Source organism: Thamnophis sirtalis, unplaced genomic scaffold (genome assembly GCF_051295495.1).
Source record: "Thamnophis sirtalis isolate CommonGarterSnake01/CBP01778 unplaced genomic scaffold, rThaSir2_p1.2 scaffold_4, whole genome shotgun sequence".
Classification (NCBI taxonomy): Eukaryota; Metazoa; Chordata; class Lepidosauria; order Squamata; family Natricidae; genus Thamnophis; species Thamnophis sirtalis.
The window spans coordinates 74,430,773-74,451,188 of NW_028261384.1; the positions used below are offsets into that span (position 1 = coordinate 74,430,773).

At 36.5% G+C, this 20,416-nt stretch overlaps 1 protein-coding gene across 6 annotated transcripts in view; it reads left to right on the plus strand.

Annotated features, from left to right (window-relative positions):
• HECW1 (HECT, C2 and WW domain containing E3 ubiquitin protein ligase 1) overlaps positions 1-13,603 on the plus strand; it is a 274,097-nt gene extending 260,494 nt beyond the window's left edge. For 5 of the 6 annotated variants that reach the window (XM_087713122.1, XM_087713121.1, XM_087713125.1 and 2 more), the window contains 4 exons: positions 992-1,138; positions 2,574-2,688; positions 3,030-3,228; positions 12,214-13,603. In XM_087713122.1, the coding sequence (XP_087569248.1) occupies positions 992-1,138; positions 2,574-2,688; positions 3,030-3,228; positions 12,214-12,325 (573 nt within the window). In that variant the 3' untranslated portion in view covers positions 12,326-13,603. The remainder of the gene's footprint in view (positions 1-991; positions 1,139-2,573; positions 2,689-3,029; positions 3,229-12,213) is intronic. The other variant, XM_087713124.1, reaches the window with a different exon arrangement.
• Positions 13,604-20,416: the final 6,813 nt, after the last annotated feature.

The following is a 20,416-nucleotide window of genomic DNA, read 5'->3' on the forward strand; positions in this document are numbered from 1 at the left end:
CCAGTTCTTGACTCTGTAATTATTCTTTCCCCTGCCACCGTCCACCTTCCGGTCAACCACAGCTGCTCAAAACATATCAATTGGAACAAACTTGCGAACAGCCAGATTCAGGTACATTTCTCTTTTGCCTCCTGCTTTTCCAAATTCTGATTTATGGCAGTTGATTAATTAAAACAAGTCATAGCATTATCAACAGGAATGCAGTTCTCAAACCTGAATGTATCTGAATCTAAATAAATCAAATATTTATTAGTCAAAAGATAGCATATAACTCAACTACTAAAATTTCAGATAGATTAATATTTCTTATCGCTTGGATATTGGAAAATTAGGAATCTGCGCCAAATAATACAATTTAACTAAAGCTAAATTAAAATAATTGAGAAATGCAGTAGTTTTGGAATGTTAAGACTGATAAAAATATTGAAACTAATAAAAAATCCAAATAAAGAATTCTGTTTGATCTAGATGGAATTTTTTTAAATAAAATGTTGTAAAAATTGGGTTTGGCTGCTTTATTCAGAAAACTACTTTTTAGGTAAATAATGAGGATTTAGAGAATTTGTTACATATTTTAACCACCAACACATCCATTTTAAATATTGCTGGCTCAGATAACTAATACAATTTTAAAGGCAATACTGATTAGAAAGCAAATAAGTTATGAGCCATTACTGTATTACACTAAACTCCCGCAATTAGCCATGTGCACAAAAGTGGGTTGTTGTAATAGAATTTCTCTTCAGTGGCCTGGAACTGTGTACACAATATCTCTAACATATGCCCATACTTCCAATTTTAATAAATTGGTTCATTATGGTGTATAGTAAAAACATAAACATCTACAACAAGAAGTCAAATCAAACAGCATAACGATATCTCAGGCAATATCTCTTTTGAGCAACACTGATCATTAAAAGTACTAGTTGTCAAGGTAATTTCTATATTCCTGCCCAATATTTATATTTTGCTTATTTGATTTGTTTCCTAGGTAACAGAAAGAGAGTTGAAATCTGGAGGTGCAAATACGCAAGTAACTGAAAAGAACAAGAAGGAGTATATTGAAAGAATGGTTAAGTGGCGAGTAGAAAGAGGGGTTGTTCAACAAACCGAGGCACTAGTTCGTGGCTTCTACGAAGTATGTATCATATTTTATCAAATAAGAGTTGAAGTGTCATAAACATAAGGGCATTTCAATTATAGCAAATGCAATACAAAAAGGATAAAGAATTAACTGTTCTAGTAGTGGTTTCAAATCTTAATAGGAAACATCATTATAAGTGGAAGATCTATCATTATTTAGACATAGCATGGTTATATACCTTTATTTACATTTAAGAAATGGAATTTTCACTTCTATTTTACCAGTTTTTGATAGCAAACCTATGAAAAATAGAAGTGCAAATTCCATTTTTAAAATGAAAACAAATGTAAAGAGTTGTGCCTATATATCATCTAATTTCCCTCTATAAACTTTCACAGAAATTCTGATACTGCCCATTGCTGTAATATTTTCCTTGCTCCTGGGCCCAAATCCATTAAATCAGCAGTCCCCAATCTTTCTAGCTTAGCAATCTGGCGTTGGGTGTTTATGAGTGGCAGATGCATATGTCTATGTGAAGCTCCACTCTCATGAGTGAAGGGCGCATACATGAAGCTCCACACATGAACGTAAGCACCCTCTGTTGATGTGAATGGAGCTTCATGTACATGCCCTTGCCCATCTCTCCTGCGACCCAGTTTCAAACAGGTCACATCCTAGTAGTGGGCCGCAGCCCAGGAGCTAGTAACCACTGCCTTAAATGAGATTACTAATTACCAATTTGGAAGTTTTTGCACAATTTCTAAGTCCCATTTTGTAAACAATAGAAAATTGGCAGCTTAAATCAAAGCCATAAATTTTAGTTGTCCAGTTTTTCTGCTCTTTCTCCTGTTTTTTTTTAATTAATGAAGATTTTCATCTTAAACCTTGTTATCCATGACAATGTGATACACTCCCCCGCTCCCCAGACATAAAACCCCAACAAAAATAGGGAAAGTTTGGCTCCAACATTTCAGTAACATTATGAGAAGTCTGCAGTTTTGTTGGGAAAAAAATTGAAACTGTTTTGCCATTGCCTCCTTCCTAGGGCTGAGAGATGGGCTGACCCAAGGACAGAATTTGAACTCACATTTTCCTGGTTTACCCGGGAACCTTCACCACCACATTAAATTGGCTCTCCTCCACTATTCTTTTCTACTGATATAATATTTTTAAAAAATTATTCTATGATGTAATATTTCAAATAATCAGCATTTTTGTATCAAAAAAACTAATACATTTTATTGAGTAGTAATTGAGCGGTGTTACCATTTATTGCTAAGTCAATGGCAGACAATGGTGAGTAGATACCTTAAAAGAATACATGGGTGTGTGAGAGTGTGTGTGTGTGTGTGTACGTGTGTGTATCATTCAAATATCTAGTAATTGGAAACCACCTTTCACAAATTTGCAAATATACCTAGCTTGTATGAAATATTGAGTCTTTTGACATTTTTGCATTTATTGCTAGCATGTGTGCTTTATTTTTCAGGTTGTGGACTCAAGACTTGTTTCAGTTTTTGATGCTAGAGAACTAGAATTGGTAATCGCTGGCACAGCTGAAATCGACCTTAATGATTGGCGCAATAACACAGAATATCGGGGTGGTAAACATTGCAATTATTTTTCCTTGCCATTTTTGCATTTCATTAAGTCCTGTTAATGCTGGGAATTCTGCCCCATTTCTGCAAAGTATGTGTCAAATTACTTACTTTATAGATTGTAGGTTGGTTTATATGTGTAATAGCTATACCATTTATATACATATTGGATATGCTTAATTCAGATATATCAGCAATTACATAAAACTAATGTGGAAAAAACACACATATCTTGGGCAGATATGACTAGATAACGCAAAATATAATGTTTAGTTCATCTTCACATCCAGTTTTGTCTTTTTCCCCTGGTTCTAATGCATTTGTCTTTTACCCAACTTCTCTTTTAGGTTACCATGATGGCCATATAGTAATACGATGGTTCTGGGCTGCAGTAGAAAGGTTCAACAATGAGCAAAGACTACGGTTGCTGCAGTTTGTTACTGGAACATCTAGTGTCCCTTATGAAGGCTTTGCAGCCCTTCGAGGGAGCAATGGACTACGGCGCTTCTGTATAGAGAAATGGGGTAAAATAACATCACTACCCAGGTGTGTTTCATCTTAAAATAATATTCCATCATTCATAGTTGGTATAGTTGGTATAAATCACATGATTCATATTTTTATTAAAGACAAGACTATTTGACAGCATCTTTGAATATTCCAATTTTTCATATTAAGACTGCTTTAAAGTGACATCCTAATTATTTTGTTTTATAGAAAAGATAAAATTGAAAAAGAACATCAGATCCAAAATGATGCAGGAGAGGCATTCATTTCAGGTTCATAAAGAATAACAAATAATAAAATGTTGACAAATCTTAGTCAACTAAAGCAAGTTTTTCTTTCCTATGTGGTTTCTTGTTTTGCCATTCTTTCTTTTGTCATTTGCATGGACTGTTAAGGTCGCATAAAGTCAAAAGTAGAATACCATGATATACAATCTAGAATAACTAAAAAAACAGCAAAGAAAGTAGTTCGCTGCAGCAGGGAATTCAAATTCTACTATTATGCTGGTTAAAAAATATTAAACAAATTAATAAATTAATAGTAAACAAATTAAAATAAATTAATTGCTGCTCTTTTATTTTCTAAAGTCATACCATCCCAATTTGCCTAAAAGTAATCCTGGTCCTATAAAAGACAGATTAAAGTATTGAAATTGTTTCTAAAATATACTCGTAGTTCTTGTCATTCAAACTTAAAACCTCACATTTTACAATCATGTGTTGGCCTATATTTCGATTTCTAGAAATCCAAGGTGGGAGAAATCATCAATGCTCAGCTAGTTACATATATCAGTACCCAGACACTATAATTATTATTGCTGATTACTTTAATGCAAGTATTGTTCAGTTTAACACTCTTTTGCAAATTTATTTTAAACAACCAATGCTCCCTAAAACTGACATGGTTGTTTACCAGCCAGTCAGTCTAAATATAACATTGCAGGATTCATTTAGCTCAACACTTGGACAGTTTAGATCTAGACAGACTTAATGAAAAGGGTGGTTTAAAAGGGGAGCTTATATTCTGATGCCCTAATAGGCCTAGAATAGCTAATAATAGCATGATTATCTGGAGCTTTATTCATTTTATAGCTTACTTCTGTATTGAAATTCAAGATGATAGTGATCACTTTCCACTATTTTTTTTTATTCTAAAACAAATCTTGAATCATTAGAAGTAGCCCCTTGCCTTATTGACATTACAACAAAGAAGCAAGTTGGAACTAATGGTTTCAAGGTTTGGCTAAATTGTTGTCTACGCTCTTGACTTTACAGCCCATGCTTCAGATACACAAGCAAATCTGCCTAGCTGATTTCATTGACTAGGTAGTGTCACACTATCAGTCAGTTATCCCTTGGACAAGATTTTTATCAGCCAATGCTGTTTATGCCCATAAAAAGTTTAAACCTTGATATAAATAATGATTGCATCAAGGGTAAAAAAAATCTCTTTTAAATGTGATAAATTCATTTTTAAGGAAATTATAAAGATCTTTTGATCTAATAACCTAAAGAAAATGCAGGCTGCATGATGGAATTGGAAGAACTTAACTTTGGAGGCAAAACATAAGAACTCCACTTGGTTTGGCATTTAATCAATCAGTCCTTCATAGAGTAGATGAACCGTAGCTATATTGTGGCCCTATCTTGAAAACAGTAGATAAATCTCCCTCTTGTAGTGACTCCGGGATTGTCATTTATGTCTATAACTAACGTATCTATAGCCCAATTAACACAAGACAAGGCATCTAAAGGTGATTTAATTCCCCCAATTTAAAAAAGTAAAACGAAGGTTGGTTAGCTCCATTTCTTATCACCCTATTCATACATATTAACAACACAAGGCAATTTTTATTGTAATTTTAATTTATAATACTAATACTATAATACTAATATCTTTCAATATTCATAATTGTTTTTATATTGATATGTTTTATTATGTTGTAAGCTACTCAGAGTTGCTTTGGGCAGTAAGATGAGCAACATATAAATTTAATAAATAAAAATAATAATTAGAAACCGGCTTAATATTCTTGAAACAAATTGGACACATTGCAAACATTTTAGGGGTAGGGGAAAAATCTATTTTATAAATGAGCAATAAAAATTAATTGAATGAATGTGTTTTATTTTGCTCAATATGATATGCTTCACAACAACAGCAAAAAAGAAAGGCGACATTTACAAAGAAACAATGCTATGCTTATATGAGAAAAATGTCAAATATTAGCAAACATAAAAGCAGAGAGAAGCTATGCTTGATGAGGCCAGTGCCCGGCCAGTCCAGATCACTCCTCTCCCCCACCCCTACACAAGCTTCCTCTTCCTCATCTGGCCAACCCTGAGCCAATTCAGATGGAGCTTTTTTTTGTAGGGGGAGAAAATCCAAAGGAGATTTTGAATCATACACACCATCTCAGCAAAGGAAGCAACCCTCCAGCTGGTTCAAAGCCAGAGCAAATTTTATGCTTCCCCTTCCGCTTCCAGCAATCTTTCAGTTGGCTCACAACCTCATCCCCACCCCATCACAAAAATTGAGGGAATCCTATCTTCCTTTCTAAACAGTGATGAATACAACCCTGCTTTTTCTCCCTTTGCTGTTTGGAAAGGATCAAAGCACAGCCCATGGGAGGGGCTGGCAGACTGGAACCTTCCAGAGGGACAGATGTAGCCATGGACCATAGTTTGGAGACTCCTGTGCTAGGTTATATGGTGTCTCCTTATTGTCTTTGGCTAAATGTAATCCTATTTTCTATAGATTCGGCACCATTTGTAATTTTAGAATAGAATAGAATAATTTATTGGCCAAGTGTGATTGGAGCAGTGGTGGGTTTCTAAATTTTTTAGAACAGTGGTTCTCAACCTGTGGGTCGGGACCCCTTTGGGGGTCGAACGACCCTTTCACAGGGGTCGCCTAAGACCATCGAAAACACATACTTTCGATGGTCTTAGGAACCGAGACACCAGTTTAATGGTTGGGGGTCACCACAACATGAGGAACTGTATTAAAGGGTCGCGGCATTGGGAAGGCTGAGAACTACTGTTTTAGAACCTATTCTGTAGGTGTGTTCTGTTTAGTGGGAGTGGCTCGGCAGTCGTGACTGGGTGGGAGTGGCCAAATTGATGGCACTCACCAGGAAATGTCATGGATTTGGTAAAATGTGGTGAAGCTTACTTAACAACACTCTTGCTTAGCAACCAAAATTTTGGGCTCAATTGTAGTCATACGTCAAGGACTATCTCTGCCTTCCTCTGCATGGCAGCCTTGTCCTAGTAAACTCCTTCTCCTTTCTGGCAATTTTCCTCTCTGTTAGAGGCTCCAAAATAATCCAGACAATGTAAGGTTTCCTGCTGCAGCAGGGGGTTGGACTAGATGACCTCTGTAGCCTTCTACTCCTAAATTGCTGTACTGTTTTTCTTTCTTTCTGCTAACAAAGAAACCTGTCTGAGGCTCATTCCACATTCCTGCCAGATAGAGATAATGAGATAATGACCTTAGAGAAAGCTTGGTTCCATTCACAAGCAGGGAATCATCCAAACCCTTTTAGAAACAAAGCCCATATTGCACAAACCCTAAAACTTTGAAAACATAAAACCATATAACATATAACCATTTAACCAATTTTTTGTTCCCTGCACATTTCAATTTAAAGTTATAAGCATTAGGACTTGTGAACTCCCAGAATTCCACAGCCAGGCATGCTCAGTTCCGATTTAAAGCAACAGCATTTGTTTTTCTCCTCTGCGAAAGACGTTTCCTTCTTTCTTTTTCTTTTTCTTCTCCCTTCCCCTCCTTCCTTCCTCCCTCTCTCCCTCGCTCCCCCCCTCTCTCTCACTCATACACACACAGAAGTTGGATTGGATTTCTCTCCCAATGGCTTGAAAGCAGCTTCTCTGCCATTCCCCGCCCCCAATTCCCCTGCTGCCTTCCCCAAACACCTCCTCCATTGCAAATGCAGCATGCTGTCTGGGTGGGAAATGCCTAGAATGCAATAAAGGCCACCCACTCATCTCCTGCTGGCAGGTTGGGGTGAGAGGAGAGGCAGAGAAGCCGGAGGGGAGCTGATCAGTGCCTTCCGAAAGAACGGTGCTCTCCATCCCCAGTCTAGTTTGATTGCAGGTAGAGCCACATTGCCTTTTCAAACCTGTAATCAGTGAAGCTAGGCTGGATTTTTGCATATTTGTATCCAGCTGTCAGGGAAGAGGGACTTCCTCCCAGACCCCCATCCATTTCTCTCTCACACACACAACTGGATAAAGCTATGTAAAAATCCAGCCCAGCTTCACTGACTACAGGTTTGAAAAGGCAACGTGGCTTCGCCTGCAATCAAACTACACTTGGGAAGAGAAAGCACGAGTGAGCACTGAGGAGACCAAAGGAGGAGGCAGGAAGCCAGGCAAAGGGCCATGCTGTAGCACACAGACTTTCCCTCAGCCCCATTATTTTTTGCGTACCAGGCATTTCCAATCCAGACAGCACGCTATATTTGCAATGGGGGAAGCAGCAGGGGAATGGGGGGAATGGCAGAGGAACTGTTTTCAAGCCATTGGGAGAGATATCTAATCCAACTTCGGTATGTTTGTGTGCCCAGCTTCACTGACTGCAGCCTGCATCAAACTACACGAGGGAGGAGGGAACGAGGGAGAGAGCATGAGCGAGCCAGGGCCCTTCACTCCAACCTTTGCTCAAAGCCCCACACTGCACCAGGAGGATGAAGTTTGAATTCCTCCCCCCCCCCCCCTCCGACCCATACGTACCTCTTCCAGCTGCTTCAGAGAGGGCTTCAATACTGCTCTTGCCTCGGGTCCTCTGAAGAAGCCCCACCCTCGCTTCCTTCTCTTTGAGAAGCACCTTGCAAATGGGGGCAGGGCAGGGGAGCATACCAGTACGGGGGCATGGGCACACTGTCGTGGAACAGGTACACAAAAGTACAGCAAATTTCTGGCATCGGTATGCCCGTAGTGGTGCGTATCAGCTGGAATCCACCTCTGGATTGAAGACAAGGAATTTGTCTTTGATGCATATGCTCTCAGTGTACATAAAAGAAAAATATATATTCATCAAGAATCATAAGATACAACACTTAGTGATAGTCATAGGTTACTAATAAGCAATCAAATCATACTAGGAAACAAATAAAACAACATAAATTGTAGAGATACAAGCAACAAGGTTATAGTAATAAGTGGGAGGAGATAGGTAATAGGAAGGATGAGAATAGTAATACAGTCTTAGTAAATTTGACAGTGTTGTGGGAATTACAGAGTAATGGCATTTGGGAAAAACTGTCCTTGTGTCTAGTTGTTCTTGTGTGCAGTGCCCTATAGCTTCGTTTTGAGGGTAGAAATTGAAACAATTTAGGTCCAGGATGTGAGGGGTCTCTAGTTATTTTCACAGCCCTCTTTTTGACTCATGCAGTATACATATCCTCAATGAAAGGCAGGTTGGTAGCAATTGTTTTTTCTGCAGTTCTAATTATGTACAGAAGTACAGAAGACAGAAGTATGTATCTATCTTGTTTGGTTGCAGAGCCAAACCAGACAGTTATAGAGGTGCAGATGACAGACTCAATAATTCCTCTGCAGAACTGAATCAGCAGTTCCTGAGCTTTCTGAGTTAGCAAAGAACATTCTTTGTTCTGCTTTTTTGATGATGTTTTTGATAGTAGGTGTCCATTTTAAATCTTGAGATATGATAGAACTAGAAACTTAAAGGACTCTAGTATTGATACTGTGTTGTCTAGATATGGTAAGTGATGGCAGTATAGGAAGGTTTCTCCTAAAATCTACCATCATTTCTACTGTTTTGAGTGTGTTTAGTTCAAGATTGTTCTGGTTGCACCACAAGGCTAGTTGTTCAACCTACTGTCTGTATGCAGATTCATCATTGTCTCGAATGAGACCAATAACTGTTGTATCATCTGCAAACTTCAGTACTTTAACAGAAGGATCTTTTGAATTGCAGTCATTGGTGTATAGAAAGAAGAGAAGTGGAGAGAGCACACAGCCCTGGGAGGCTCCTGTGCTAATTGTAGGGGTATTTTATGTGGTTTTGCCTAGCTTCACCTGCTGCTTCCTGTCTGTTAGGAAGCTTATGATCCATTTACAAGTGTAGTCAGGTACAGCTAGCTGATTTTGTTTAATTAGAAAAATATCTGGAATGACGGTATTGAATGCTGAGTTGAAGTCTACAAAGAGGAGCATGCATAGGTCTTTGGAGATTCAAGATGTTTTGGATGTAGTGCAGAGTCATATTAATAGCATCATCTATCAATCTATTTGCTCAGTAAGCAAATTGCAAGGGGTCTAACAGCAGATCCATGATGGTTTTCAAGTGAGCCAGCACTAGCCTTTCAAAGGTTTTCATAACTACAGATGTTAGAGCAAACAGTCTGTAGTCATTCATTTCCTTGGTGGAGGGTTTCTTTAGCACTGGGATGATAATAGAGCATTTGAAGCAAGAAGGAACATAGCTCACCTCTAGTGATTTATTAAAGAAGTGGGTGAAAAGTTGGTCAGCACAAGCTTTTAAGCAAGAAGGAGTTATCTTGTCTGGGTCTGGTGCTTTTCCTGGCTTTTGTCTGTGAAATAGACCTTGCATCTCATCTTTTGTAATCACCAGAGGTGGTGGGCCTAATGGGATGGGATCAATTGTAGGAGGCTTGGCTGTTATAGGTGTGTCTGAGTTGGGGATTGTGTAGATGGATGGCAGTAGTTTTCTCTCAAACTACAGAAAAACACATTCAGGTCATCTGCCAGTTGTTGATTTCCTTCAGCATGGGAAGGATGTTTGCTGTAACCAGTCACATTTTAAAGAGTTTATACATGTTTGCTGGTTCATTTGTTGAGAACTGATTCTTTAGCTTTTCAGCGTAGCTTCTTTTTGCTGCTCTGATCTCCTTTATTAATAAGTTTTTGCCCTGATGGTACAGCATTCTATCTCCTTTTCTGTAGGCTTCCTCTTTGGTACAACGTAGCTGCTTACATTTAACTGTGAACCAAGGTTTATTGTTAATGTATATTCATTGTTTTCTGGTCGACACGCATATGTCTTCACAAAAACTGACATATGATGTTACAGTATCTGTGAGTTCATCCAAGTCTGCAGAGATATCTTTAAAAACATTCCAATTAGTCTAGTCAAGACAAGCCTTTAGCTTTAGCTTTGCCTTCTCAGTTCAAGCCCTCGCTGATTTAATTGTTGGTTTCATGGTTTTAAGTTTTTGTCTGTAAGCAGGTAAAAGTTGAATCATGCAATGATCAGAGTGTCCCACAGCTTCTTGTGGTAAAGACCGATAAGCATCTTTTAATGTTGTGTAGCAATGGTCTAGACTAGTATAGTCTTTATTGTCATTGTACAAAATAAATACAACGAAATTGGTTAGTGTGACAATTGACATGCTGAAAATATTTTGGTAGCACACCCTTAAGTTAGATTTATTTAAATCTTCTAAAGCAATCAGAAGTGAATCTGGGCCCTCATAATCTGTCAGCTAGAGTTCATAATGCATTGTTTATACACGCTTGTGGAGAAACATACACAGTAATTAGGAGAAATGAGAACTCTTGTGGAGAATTAAATGGTTTGCAATTGATAATTAATGTCTCTAAGTCCACCTCACAGAATTTCTTTAGTATAGTTATATTTCTGAACCAAGACTGTTAATATATAAACATAGGCCTCCTCCCTTCTTTTTACCTGATTTTTCTGCAATTCTGTCTGTTCTTTGTATCTGAAACCTTGGTATATGCAAACTGCTATCATCAATTGATTTATTTAGCCAAGTTTCGTTGAAGTAGAGAGCTGTTGAGTTGTAAAAATCAGAGTTGCATCTATTTCAAAGAAGTATTTCATCCATCTTATTAGCGAGTGAGCGTAAATTACTCAGAAAGAGTGAAGGGAGACAGGTTTTTATCCTTCTTTTCCTTAGTCTATTCAAAATTCCTGCTCTCTTACCCCTTCTTTGCCTCCATCTCTCCTCCATTTGTTTGTGTTTATCCATTGTTCAGATGAAGTTGCTTCTTCCTGTGTTAGAAACTCTTCTACATTTGTAAAGACAGTGGGGAGTGAAATCACAGAAAGCTACCCATAAAAAAAAATATGCTTGATGCTTAGCAGTTGGTCTCTTGAGAATGAAATCCATAATGAATCACAGAGAATGATAAAAAAAACAGCAAAACTATCGGGGAGCATTTCACCAAAACTGCCATCGGCTAGAATAGATAGTCCTCACTTAAAAGCAATTCATTCGGCAACTATAGTTATGATGTTGAACAAATAGTAGTTATGGTTTGTCCTCAAAGGTATGGCTGTTACAGTGCCCCTGAAGTCACCCAAGATATGGTCTTTAAAACCATATTTAAACATGCAATATATGCAATTAATTCACTATCAATTATAGTGAAAAAGCAATGAATAGATCAACTAAATAAATAAAAAATGAACAAAGAAAACACCCAAGTCTTTTGTATTACACTAAAAATCATTAACCAGTTTAGATGGCTCATAAGGAATTACACAAAATGGCAGAAATCACCAAGAGTTTAATTTGATATTTCATGCATCTTGCCATTTGGAGAACTAGAGAGAAAACATACTTTCTGAATATTTGAATTAGGAGATAACCGAGCCTAGAATTATAGCTGCAAATACAGGACTGTCAATCTTCTAGTAAGCATTATCATTACAGCTTAAAAGGAAAGTTACTAATTCTTGTCCTTTGTTGACATTTTTCTTTCCAGTCTGTCCTACTAGTTGTGGGAGAGTTATATTTACAGTTCAAATGGGAAATTGTGACTAAGGGAAAATCTGGAGAGAAAAATTGTGCATAAGATTCTGATTAAAGAAATAGTATTTCAAACCCATTGTTAATTTACACAGTAATAACAAACAACATCCTTCCCAAGGATGTGATTTCACTGCATTTTCAGGTTTAAAAGGGTAAATAAGGCAAGTGACATACATTGGACTATTTCTGACAAAGATGCTGTTTTTAAAGCTTTGCATATTATTTTCATTTTGCAGGGCCCATACTTGTTTCAATCGCCTGGATCTTCCACCCTATCCATCATATTCAATGCTGTGTGAAAAGCTGTTGACAGCTGTTGAAGAAACTAGTACCTTTGGACTTGAATGAAAAAAGGGATTCAATTATTTCCTTGTCAATGAGATCATTCCCTCCTTCTGCCATAAGAATTTGATTTTCAGTATTTTGTTTCTGATGGAAAAGACAAGAGAAATAAAAGCTGTGCATGAAGAACAGCTTTCCTTTAAGAACTAACTTTCATGCTTTTCATCTTTAATTCCTAATGGACAATTACCCTGTATGCAATATGAAAACAAGGTCTCCATGTATCTACACATACCTCCATTAGTAATAATGAAAATACGAATGCAAGTTACTCTACACTTGACCAAATGTTAATGTTTACTTCTATCTATGTTAATTAAAATAGAACATTCATCAAGCATTCCAAGCTATATGTTCATCCTTTCCATTTTAATTGTATTATGCCTTCACCTTTGAAGTTGGTCAACAATATCATTCATTTATCCTTGATTTTTGTACATATCATACAAAGATGGAAAAAATTCATGAGAGAAACTGATTTTTTTTTAATGTGAACTCATAATTCATATGAGCTAGATCAGTTGGAATTGGGCCAGATGATGTGGTACAGATAAGTTATTCAAAGCAACAAAATTAACCTGCAGTGCAATCAGAATATGTAATGATTATTAATAACTGTTAAATTAAATTAAAATACATATCTATTGCGGTATAATTAAGAGCTAATGCTTACTTAAATAAACACATATTTGGGGGAACTAAAGGATGTCTTATTATTAATATAACAGGCAGCACCATGTTAATTATTGTACATAACCAAAAATAACAGGACAAATACCTTTCTTTGTCTTCTCTCATTCTGCTTATCAATTCTTGGTTTTTTGATGTTCCATTTCCTAACAGAAAAGTAATATAGACAATCCTGCACTATGTATTGGAAACCATTATTGAAACTATAATGAGTGGCTTTCTTCCATTTCTCTTTGACGTCAAATATCACAATTAGTTCTATTAAAATGATTTTGCCTAATTACATTATATAAGAAGCTGCAGAGGGTGATGGAGTGGAAATAATATGAATAAGAGAATGATGTTTAGGTCTATTACCTAAACAACTGAACCCCCTGATAAATTCAATATAGCAGTTATTTGAGTGTATTGAAGAGTCTAAACTGCTCTGTACCCAGATGAAACAGTAGATAGTTAAAATATTCATTTTCTATTCCCAAAGTCAACGGGAAAAAATAAGATTTAAAATAAGACTTCTCTTTATATTCACTGCTGCTACACAAATTTTCTACACATAATATGAGAATAAAGCTGAAACATACAATGGTGATGAAATCTATTGAACTCAGTGAGCTTTATTTCTAAGTATGTACGATTTTGTTTTTAGTAAAATAGTTCATATTTCTATAGTGCATATCTGTAAAAATTCAGTAAGTTACAAATGATTCTGTATGTAATTAAATTATTACAGGAAGAAAACCACAAGTAGTTATGGAAGAGGGCAGCTGCAATGAATTTAAATATAATAATAATAATAATTTTAAAACAATAAAATACTATATAAATGGAAATTATCTAAAGTTCTAATTCTTGAAAAGAACTTATGGAAGGGAAGGATAATAAAAAAGATAGAGCTTGTGAACAAAGTTTCTTCTTTCCTGAAATCAAGAAACTAAGAAGCCCAAAGGCATACCAGTGAATATAGTTATGGTATTTCCTCCATAATTTCCATGTGAGAAAAAAAAATTTATTTAGAATATCAAACTTGGAGCTAAAAAATAAGTTGGTCCCTGATCCAAATGAAGGGAAAATTTTAAAGTGGATTAGCATAATCCAACTAAGGTTTTAACCACATGTTCCACATGTGGTTGTCTTTAAAACCAGGAACACAGAAATATATTGTGGCAGAATCATACCTTAATTGGGTTATGGTTTTGTCTTCAGCAAATCCGAATTTGAGATATTCTGTACATATTTCAAAAAAGGAAAAAATGTAAAATAAAAAAGTTATTTGCAATGCCACATGACACCTGATACTATTTCAAACAGAAATATGAAGCATGAAGAGGTGATTTATGTAAAAGCCTTTACACAAGACAAATAAGACTAAATAACTTCAACCTTTTTTAATATGGCTAATTAACTAATGTTTAACTTTATAAGTATAAAATAACTTTAACTAAACTCTTTTTTTTAATAAGGCACTTTCCTCTCCAAAGGAAACATTTCTTTTAAAAATCTGTTTAGTATTCAGTATTGTGCTTTATATTATTAAGAATGAGGTCAGGCAATGTAATTTTAAATAAATACTTTAGATGAGCAAGTGAACTGATCCCCCAAACTTAATTTTAGTTTAAAAGATTTATTTAGAGTAAAGAAATCAATCTAGGAACTTAGTATTATATTCTGTTAAATTGATCATTAATTGGAAACAAATGTTGATAACACCTTCATTTATTAAGATTTTTTTTCCAATCACACATCATATGTGTTGTAACTGTTGCATAAAAATTATACTAAAGATTTCCAAGTATACTATAAAATATATTGGCACTGTCTCTGTTTGATTTAAAGAAATTATCTGCAATTCTTTGAACAAGCAGAAAATCCACTATGACTGTAAGTCATACAGTAAGTCTTCCGATGGAATTCCAATCCCTTCCTCCCCCTCCCCCACAAAAATTGGACTAAATGCAATTTACATTGTTTGCATTTTTCTGTGGATGAAATCCTACTGAAATTACTACATCTAAAGCATGATTTTTAGCATGCAAGATTAAATGCAATGTCACTGCATGCATATTTATGATATTAAAAATAGGATGCCATCTGAAAATAAAAATTAGCAAACACAAAACACATTTAACTAACCTGTTAGTTCCAGATAGGCCAAATATACATTTGCTTACTAAAAAGCAGTTTACATGCTTTATAACACTATATAGTTAAAAACATTAATGTCTTTTAGAGCTCTATTTTAATAAAAAATAAAACTATTTTCTGTAGTATGATAAAAGATACGTACACGCTGGAAGACATTTGAAGAGATACAGAGTCATAAGTCATACAGTACATATCCATTAAAGACTTTGTTTTAGATGTCAGCCATGTTTTAAGAACTGGAATAAAAAATGGTCATTTGGCTTTCTGAATCTTATTAGGAATGTCAGGCAAAAAGAATATGCAAAATAATTGATACTATTTATTCTTCATGCCATCTGAGCAAAACAGTTTATCATTTTTTTCTTATACCATTGGAGTATTATTTATTAATTATTTTGGAGTTGTATGATGCCATATTAAATTGTCTTGTTAGCTATTGTACAGATCCCTCAATGATACATAAGAGGATAAAGCATTGAAGCTAATGTCTTAGAAACAGACTTGAGAAAAAAACTAATTGCATTTTTAAAATATGAGAAATAAAATAAAAATGTTGTCTTGAGACAGTGCTTTTGAGTAGAAGATAACAGGGTAATTTTAGAAAACACTATTTTTTGTCTAATTTGAAACTAAATCCAATCTGATTTTTCCTGTTCTGTCCTATACTCAGAAAATGAGTAGTCAATTCCACCTGACTTGGTATTACAAGAAATTATTGACGCACCAGGAAAAATACATAAGTCATCAAGATATCACTCAATGTATTACTTTGATCAAGGCCTTTTCAAATTTCAAAACATAAGAATTTCTACTTGATTTTAACAAAACTGAAAATTGGTTTCTATTGCCTGTAATTTTATTTGCTAAACAAAATTCATACCCAAAGCTGGACACATTTTCACCATGATTTCATATTACTGAAAAAAATGTTTCTGGTCACTTTTGAAGTAATATTTTGAGCCACAAAAGAGGGTTCAGCAAATGTTGAACCACACAATTACAACTTCTGCAAGGTCTCAGTGGTAGTAAACTGGATAGCTTACTGGAGTCAAGTGCCAAGACATTATCACACATGGGGATTAAAGTTTTTTCTGGAGATTTCATCACACACACACAAGTGCACACGCATGCGCCCGCACACACACACACACACCAAATAGCATCACTTTAAAGTAAAACTAATTATTCCTAAAAATATTAAAGTCAATGTTTCTAAGAAACATTAAATTGCACATCTTTACACACAAATTATTGTCCTAAACACAATAATTTGGCTCTAAATTTTATTGAAATAAATGAGGGGTTTTTTTTCTAATTCAGATAAAGACTTGTTTTTAGAAAGTATTCCCACTTCACTAAATATGATGCTGAGTTTAACAAAAATGTATCCATGGACTACTGTCATTAACTTCAACCATGGTACAGCCTCAGGAAGGAATTCCAAGCAAAGTTCTACCTTGTTTAAATGTAACATACACTTCTATATATCACAAAACCAATGTTTTTACCGTTACTCTTTTTGTAGGATTTAGTATTTCAAAATTTACTGTAATGTGCCACAAATCTGAAGCAGTTTTTCCAAGGTCTGAAAAATTATATTACTTCTCTTCCCCATAATATATCATTGTAACATATATACAAATTGAAATATTGGCTAAATCCCCTGAAGCTTCTATTTGATCTAAAACCAGAAATCAAAATTATTATGGTTTCAGTAAAGACTTCATAAAAGTCAGTGGCAGGAAAAGTCTCTTTAAGGGGTTGGTTTTGGTTCTAAGACAGGAAAATGTCACAATACTCAGGCTGTGCTTTTATTCAATCATATCACTGTAAAAGAATGTCAATAAAATCTCTTTGTTACGGCATGAAGTGATATGTTTATAAATTTCTTTTCTGTGTTTATTCTCTGAATGAAGCCTTTTCTATGTCCTCCAAAAGAATTTTTCTTCTCATATATATATATATATATACTACTTGATAATCTGTACAGCATTTTATCCTATTATATATATCCCTGAAGTACAGCTAATAGAATATACCTCTTTTATTTAAAAAGAGAGCATATATACAGTGTTTCTCCAAAAATAAAACATGCCCTGCTAATAAGCCCAATCGGGCTTTTCAGAGCAAGTGCCATAATAAGCCCTCCCCTGAAAATAAGCCCGCCCCCCAACTATTTAAGTGCATGCGCAACCAGTCCCTGCCATTACCACTGTACCACCTATCAGTACAGCTTGTGGGGCAAAAAGAGGACTCACCGCAAAAACAGCAGCAAGCAAAGCAAAGTGCTTCCCCCACCCTGCCCTTCCCTCCTGCTCAAAAAGAGCCCGCCGCAATGCGATCACCCCCTCCCACCTGTTCCTTCTTGCGCAAAGCACACTGCCCACCCCAATGGTAAAGGCAGCCTGCCTGGTTCCCTTCCCCACCATCCCTTTAGCGAGGGGTGGCAGGTGGGGATGGGAGAAGTGAGGCACACCTCTTATCTTCCCAGCTCTGTCACGTTCCTTGCCCTTTCGCCCATTGAATCCCTTTGTAAAAAAAGGATTCAATGGGTGAAAGGGCAAGGAATGCGACAGAGCTGGAAAGGAAAGAGGTGCACCTTGCGCTCAACACCGCCCACCTTGCCCCCATGATAAAGGCAGCCTGCCTGGTTCCCTTCCCTGCCGTTCCTTTAGCAAGGGGTGGCAGATGTGGAGGGAAGAAGCGAGACACACGTCCTAGGGCTACCAGAGACTGACAGCTCCGCTGTGTTCCTCACCCTTCCGCCCATTGAAACCCCTTGTAAAAAAAACCTTCATGAGTTCAACTTGCGAGGTTTTTTTTACAAGGGGATTAAAATGGGTGAAAGGGCGAGGAACACAACAGACCTGAAAATCACTCTTGGTGATTTCTGCCATTTTGTGTAATTCCTTATGAGCCATTTAAACTGGTTAATGATTTTTAGTGTAATACAAAAGACTTGGATGTTTTCTTTGTTCATTTTTTATTTATTTAGTTGATCTATTCATTGCTTTTTCACTATAATTGGAAAGGTAAGAGGTGTGCCACACTTCTCCCCCCCACCTGCTACCCCTAGCTAAAGGGACGAGAAGCGAGAAGCATTTTTTTTTACCGGCCACTTCCCTGAGCACAATGGCGAGGAACACGACGGAGCTGGAAAGGTAAAAGGCGCGCCTCGCTTCTCACCTGCCCCAGAAAATAATAAGCCCTCCCCTATAATAAGCCCAAGGCCATATTTCGTGGAGCAAAAGGAAATAAGACCCTGTCTTATTTTCAGGGAAACATGGTAGTACATTTTATAAATAATAAATAATATTTGAGATGGCTTCATTTTTTTAAACAAAATATAATTTGCAATGCTAGATCACAATTAGGTATAGGATTGATATTATAATGCTTTCAGAGAAATACTAAAACCATAGCAAAGGATGGATACAACTTGGTATATTAGATAAAATGTACAGACAAGAATATGAAATGAAGTGCAATACAGTATGAGGTAAAAATGTCACCAATATTTCTAGTTTAAGAACTTCCTATCCAGAATCAGAATCTTACCTGAATAACTTCAGTAAGCTTTTAGTGTGCCCATTTTCTGCCTGAGCAGGGATTCCTCTAATATTTGGATGAGTTTTAAACTTTGCTCATTGACAAGTTCCTTCTGCTAACAATAAGAGTTGGTTAGTAAGGCTTCTCCCATCAGTGATCACAAAGTGCAAAGGATTTCCAAATATGTAGTGTTTCCCCCCAAAAATTGAATTCTTGAGTACAGGAAGTTTTGCAGATCATTAATACTTTGATTTTGCCATATAGTGTGTTAGAAGAAATATCCATCTGGTTCAGTTCCATGTTGGGAGAAAGACACTGGAAACATGGGGGCTGATTGGACAGGTGGTTTATTGATGAAGCAGAACCACATGTGATTCTGGACAGCTAACTGTTCCTGGGCAAGAACATGTATTATATTGTCTGTTGTCAGATTCCTATGGGGTCAAGTAGGGGTATGTAGGAGCCATAGCTAGCTCTATAAGCAAAAGAGGAACTGCAAATCCTAGGTGTTTGTCTGAGGTAATCTGGTCAATCTCTGGCTTATTGTTTATCAGTTCCAAGGTTTTTGTGACTTTGAAGACTGCTCTGAGATGTGCAATGACGGGGCTTGTGTTCTGAAAGGGTGTTGGGCAATTCTTATTGTGACTAATGACTTTTCTTCTATGCTGGTTCTTGAGTGAGGAATTGCTTCTAATTCTATCACTCTGTTTTTGTTACTGTCAAGATTTGTGTTTGCTTTGCTTATGAATAGAGCCACCTAGATATCTTAAATGCTGTGGGCTGCTTTCTGTCTTTAAGAACATGTTTCTCCATTTCTCCTTTAGGGAAATATAATATTTTGCCCTTTTAATATTTCCCAAAATATTTCATTCTTCTAGGAGGGGGCTTCCCACAATTCCCCCTTTTTACCATAATATGTGTGGGTGACACACACACCTTTACTGGCAAAAGATTAAAAAATGATTAAACTGTTAATGTAAATGGGAAGACATTGATAGAAGCATCAGAAAAGTATCCCTTCAGTGGCTCCCAAAAGGAGAGCTTTCAACCCATGAAGGTCTAGCAGCCAGGGGAAAGTTCTGGAAAGAAATTTATAGTAACCAATTTTGTATGCCAATTATTTTCAGATGTTTGATGTCACTTTCTGTGAGCTTCCAGTCAGGTGTGAAGCAAGCAGAAGCTCCCAAAATTCTTCAAAGCTATGGTTTTGCTTTAATAAATAACTACTGGCTACCCATTTTCAAGGGTTGCTTCCTAAGTCTGCCGTAGCTTTTAGTTTAGTGCATCCATGGTTTGTGAGTTCAAATTGAGCTTAGCCAGGGTGCAATCCAGGCTATTAAATTTTTTGAAATTGAGCACAATGATCCTTGGGACTCTACTAATGAGGCCGCCAGGGCAACATACACAGTTTTAGTGGGCAATTGGACAGCATCATTTGTGAGTCACAATGGACTTGAGATTTGGATATCTCTCTTCTGCTACCTCTTCTGTGAGGGAATTGCCTGAGGAGGCATGCCTCCTCCCCCATCGAATTGGCAGGGAGGTATGATTGCTTGATCCTTAGTGTCACAGAACAAAAACCAACCTAAGGGAAATTTTATATGGAGGTGGGTGAAGGGGATAGCCTCAGTCTGAATCTGAATGGTGTATCTGTGTCTGTATGTCTTTTGTGAGCCGCCCGGAGTCCTCCAGGAGTGGGCAGCATACAAGACAAAT